The following is a 4,878-nucleotide window of genomic DNA, read 5'->3' as shown; positions in this document are numbered from 1 at the left end:
TTCTGTCTGTATAAATTTTGCGCGGAAACACTAAATGCACACCGTTTTATGTACATTTTCGCGCTAAAACATCAAATGCACAGCGTTGTATGTACGTTTCAGCGCGGATACACTAATACGAGTACATGCCGTTTTATGTACATTTCCGCGCGGAAAATCCAAATGCACATCGTTTTATGTACATTTCCGAGCGGAAACACCAAATGCACGCCGTTTTATGTACGTTTCAGCGCGGAAACAGTAAAAGCACGCCGTTTTTATGTACATATTCAGCGGAAACACCAAATGCACGCCGTTTTATGTACGTTTAAGCTTCGAATACACGAAATGCAAGCCATTTAATGTACATTTCCGCACGGAAACGACGAATGCACGCCGTTTTATGTACGTTTCAGCGCGGAAACACTATTTGTACGTCTTTTTATGTACATTTCCGCACAGAAACACCAAATGCACGCCGTTTTATGTACGTTTCATCGCGAAAACACTAAATACACGCCGTTTTATGTACATTTCCGCGCTAAACACCAAATGCACGCCGTTTTATGTACGTTTCAGCGCGGAAACACTAAATACACGCCGTTTTATGTACATTTCCGCGCTAAAACACCAAATGCACGCCGTTTAACATTTTCGCGCGCGCGCGTGTGTGTGTGTGTGCTTGCGTACGCGCATGTGCGTGCGCGCGCGTGTGCGTGTGCATGCGTGTGTGTGAATGTGTGTGTGTGTGTGTGTGTTTGTGTGTGTGTTTTTTTTAACTTTAATCCTTGACCTGCTGGATCCGAAAGCCTTTTTCAACCAGTAAAGAGCCACCACAGCCTTCAATTCCTTGTAGACCATGTTCTATACTGTTAGAAGCTAAATTTTGAAATTTCATTAACTTTTATTCATGGAACTGTTCTAAATTCATAGCAATGCATATGCGCGCTTTTGCTTTAAATGCGTTCTCGTGCCTCTGCAGATGTTTATGAAATTACTGAAAATGAAAATACGCATTTCATTTAATCAATATTTTTCAATAATTGAAGTACATGATGAATGTGTATTATTAATGTAATTTATCTATAACATTAAAAAATTGACCAATTTTCGTTCAAACTAACATGGTTTCTTTTTCCCTAACCCCTAACGAGCTGTGATTCTTACCTTGACCTTGGACAATACATCTGAATATGAATTGCGATGTTATAAGACTATTTAAAGCAATCGTTATCTTAGTTTACTACCTGCATTTACGCATCAAGTTGTTACGCACTACCACTTCCCTTGTTTGGAAAACACCGATTTAATACTTTCTGTTTAGTTTCTATAGGATATATCGGATACAATTAACTGGTAAAGTGATTTATATCATTCGTTCTTTACGACATTTATAATATATTGTAGTTTATGTAAGAAGAACTTGCAAAGAATTACCCAAACAACAATCATTAATTTTCATCATCCTACAAATAGGTAGTTCAATGATAGTTTCTTTTTAAACTTGTAAAATGATTCCTGAACTTTCATCTTTATATTATCTTTTATACTCTGTGTTTGAATAAGGACGACGAGAAGACTGAAAACAGCCAATCATTCTGTCAAACAAAAAGTAGGAAACATACTTTCTAACAATTCCTAAATTCTAAAGTATTGCCTAAACTCATTTAATAACTAGATCTTATTTCCATAAACCTTTAAAAATATTGAAATTATGTAGTTACCTTTATATTTCTTATTATGCATTATAATAGGTTAAACTTGGCTTTGGATAGCAATTAGCAATGGGTTTAGCGCCATCCAGTTCCAAAAAAAGTGACATCTTCGACAACATTTTCTGTGAAAAACACGCTTCTAAAAAAGCAACGGGTTTTTGTTTACAACATAAGGAGACAATTTGTATGTCTTGCATTGTACAAAATCTACATTGTGACGACTGTAAACTTCAGGAAATAGAGTACGTCGATCGCAAAGTTTTGCTATGTCTAAAAATGAAAAAAAAAACTAAATAAGTATGAATCGAAGCTAGATGTTAATGTAATTGAAGATCAGATGACAACAGAAATTGAAGCCGCTTACGCACAGGCATTAGACAAACTTGAGAAGTATAAGTCCGCATCATACGAGGAGACAAAGAAAGAAATATCAAACTTGATTGAACGTGAAAAGGTCCTCTTCGCACAAGATATTTATCCTACGATAGATGAAGCTATTGGTCATTACATGTCTGGTAATATAACTGAATGTGAAAAGGTTTTCAAAGATATGGAGGATACACGTCTTATCACTGGTATAACATTTGAAAAAGTAATACCGCATTTTATTGCTGAGGGAAATTCTCTTGTGAGTGTGGAGGAGGTTTACATTCCAGAACAGTTAGACTGGGAAACATGTTGTAGATATATGTCTGATAATGAACCAGTTTGCGATTCAGATAATTCAAATGAGTCGGATGATGGTGTTGATGTGGCAAAATGTATTCAAGATTCAACACGCGATAAGTAGACTCCATTTATCTAATTTCAGTTTGAACTTATTATTAGCAGTTCTTTTTTTAATGGGATGTGAAATATTTCAACGTTAAATTTCAAAGGGACAGGAATTTATGATAATGTAGACATAAATAATGATGCATCCTACAGAAAATAACAGCACATTTTTTATCTATGAAAATCTGTACATAAAAGTATGGTATTCATGCACAGTTATATAATCAGTCAATGACATTTCCCGTCGTTGTGAAAATTACTTGTCATAAGCTTTGAGCGTCTTAAAATATTTCATTACATGTATAATTTATCATTCTTTTTTGACACAGACAACATCAATATTCGTTGCAAGAAAATAAGTTAAAAAGCATTTTTAAATTAGTTATCCTATTCAGTTACATGAATTGTGCAAAATTATTTCGTCCATGAAAGAATTGTATGCTGTCTTCCAGGGATTGAATATTGACACATTTTAAGAGGAAATTACGATGAAAATGCCGCTGGGTTACTTTATTATCATTTTTACTCTTAATAAGATTTCATCAGAAATGACTGCAAGGCGTTCACATATAGATCATATATTAAGAAATAATTGTTTTTTATGTAAATATATTAAATTTGTAATTTTCCTCCCATTGCATGATTTTAAAATTGGTTTAAAGATTGCATCAGAAATAACTGCAAGGCATATGCACATTTTATGTTTTTAAATGTTTTTTACAAAGTACATGTATTTAACCTGCAATTTTCCTTCCATTATATGTTTTAACAATTGTTTTGCTATTGAGTTTACATGCTTCATTGTTTTTTTGTTAGCACTCACACCAAACATGCTTTTATAATAAAGTCTAGACCTTGCATTCGAGTCAGTATTTTTTAAAAGGAAGACTACTATAGCAAAATATGAAGAAGACAAATCCAAGATTGAGTAGAAATATTTGGGAAAAGACCCTCCAAGCAAGACAGAGTGTCCACGGGAGACTAGAGTCGTACACGTAAATGATATGTGCTTGTGGTACCAAACTATGTTCCGAGAGAACAGCAGCCAGTGGGCAGAGAAATCGAATATATTAAGGGTAGGAATGGGCATATTCATGAATGTTAAGGACTATCTAGGAAATCATTTAGCATATTCAGACTAAAAGTTTCACTTGATTAAGTTTTAACATTTAAAGGGAGACACAGGCAAAATTTTCATTTCTTCGTTTTGATTTTTTCATTCATTACTCTGTAAATGTCATCAAAATAAATACACTAGGCAGTCATAGGAACAAAATTTACTCCTTATAAAGAATAAAAAGGTGGTTTCCTAACTTGACCCACGTGGGTCAGGTTAGAGCGTTAAGATTTTAAAATAGTTGCCACAGTGAACTCTGGACACGTTAAAGAACATGTTAAATGAATGACTTAGACTTGTTTCAAACATACAATATTAACAATATTATTGTAACTTTTAGGGTTTGTTCAAGTTTGTTCAAGTCACACGGCTTGTTTTAAAGCTGCACGCCTCCAGATGAGCCAAAATATTTCCAGAAAAAAACAATATTGAGCAAAATGTACTGACAGTTTAAGAAAGGTAAAAACATTCAAGATCCCAGTTAAATTGTCATGTTATGTGCGGTTTCAGACTGATTTTGCGGTATTTTATCACCATATTTTTACTGCGTTATTTACGCAGTAAGGGCTGCTTTTACATATGTTGACCACAATTTGGTAATTTTCTTGGATTAAAAGTGCCGGATTGCAATATTTAAATTACTTTATTTGTTCATCTCCCAATATTTTACTTTTAAATAAAATTTTAAATCTTTCATGAAAATTGACATTAATCTGGAGGCGTGCTGCTTTAAAACTACTCGGTGATTTTGTCGGCGTCTAAATTTCGTTCAATATTTCTAGTAGATATATTGACGCATTAAGCACAAAATATATAGAATTGATACAGAAATCCAGGATGGGGCTTTAAAAATGTCATTTTAGAGTGATTTGAGTACACTAAATTATTATAATATTTTTTTTTAATATTTTATTTGCCTGACCTTCCCTTTAAAATGATACGTAATATGTGTTTTAACATTAAGCAAGTAATTTCATATAGATCTACTCCGTGATTTAGTTTGAATATATCATATTATTACCCCTCACTTTTTTCGTAATGCTAATTTCCCATAGGCCTCTGGGAGTTATTTTAACTGTTAATGCAAGTGTACCCATGACTAAGAATTTTGTACTGTTACATAGGTAACAGTATTTTTAACAGTATCACGTGGTCTATTCTCTAAATAAAATGAAATAAAATGGCCGCCATTTTTTTCTCGATTCATTCTTATTTTACTCTTGGTTTATTTTTGTTACAGTTAGATTTAGTTGACAATTTCAGATCATCACAGTATTTTTGTTCGGGGTAATA

The 4,878-nt window shown here is 33.4% G+C and overlaps 1 protein-coding gene across 2 annotated transcripts; it reads left to right on the top strand.

Annotated features, from left to right (window-relative positions):
• Positions 1-1,230: 1,230 nt before the first annotated feature.
• On the top strand, positions 1,231-3,326 carry LOC132734424 (uncharacterized). Of its 2 annotated transcripts, none has more exons than XM_060721161.1 (2): positions 1,231-1,335; positions 1,734-3,326. In XM_060721161.1, exon 2 carries the CDS (start codon positions 2,032-2,034, stop codon positions 2,482-2,484), a length of 453 nt encoding a protein of 150 aa, XP_060577144.1. In that variant the 5' UTR covers positions 1,231-1,335; positions 1,734-2,031; the 3' UTR covers positions 2,485-3,326. The 2 variants fall into 2 exon arrangements, with proteins under 2 accessions (XP_060577144.1, XP_060577146.1); XM_060721163.1 differs by having other exon boundaries at positions 1,244-1,335; positions 1,755-3,326.
• Positions 3,327-4,878: the final 1,552 nt, after the last annotated feature.

Source organism: Ruditapes philippinarum, unplaced genomic scaffold (genome assembly GCF_026571515.1).
Source record: "Ruditapes philippinarum isolate M1 unplaced genomic scaffold, ASM2657151v2 ctg5974_1_1_1_1, whole genome shotgun sequence".
In the NCBI taxonomy this organism is placed as follows: domain Eukaryota; kingdom Metazoa; phylum Mollusca; class Bivalvia; order Venerida; family Veneridae; genus Ruditapes; species Ruditapes philippinarum.
The sequence above is the reverse complement of the archived record's forward strand: the minus strand, read 5'-3'. Positions and strand labels throughout refer to the sequence as shown.

Coding starts and splice junctions, on each gene's coding strand:
- LOC132734424 (XM_060721161.1), top strand. CDS start 2,032: ATGACAACAGAAATTGAAGCCGCTTACGCACAGGCATTAGACAAACTT.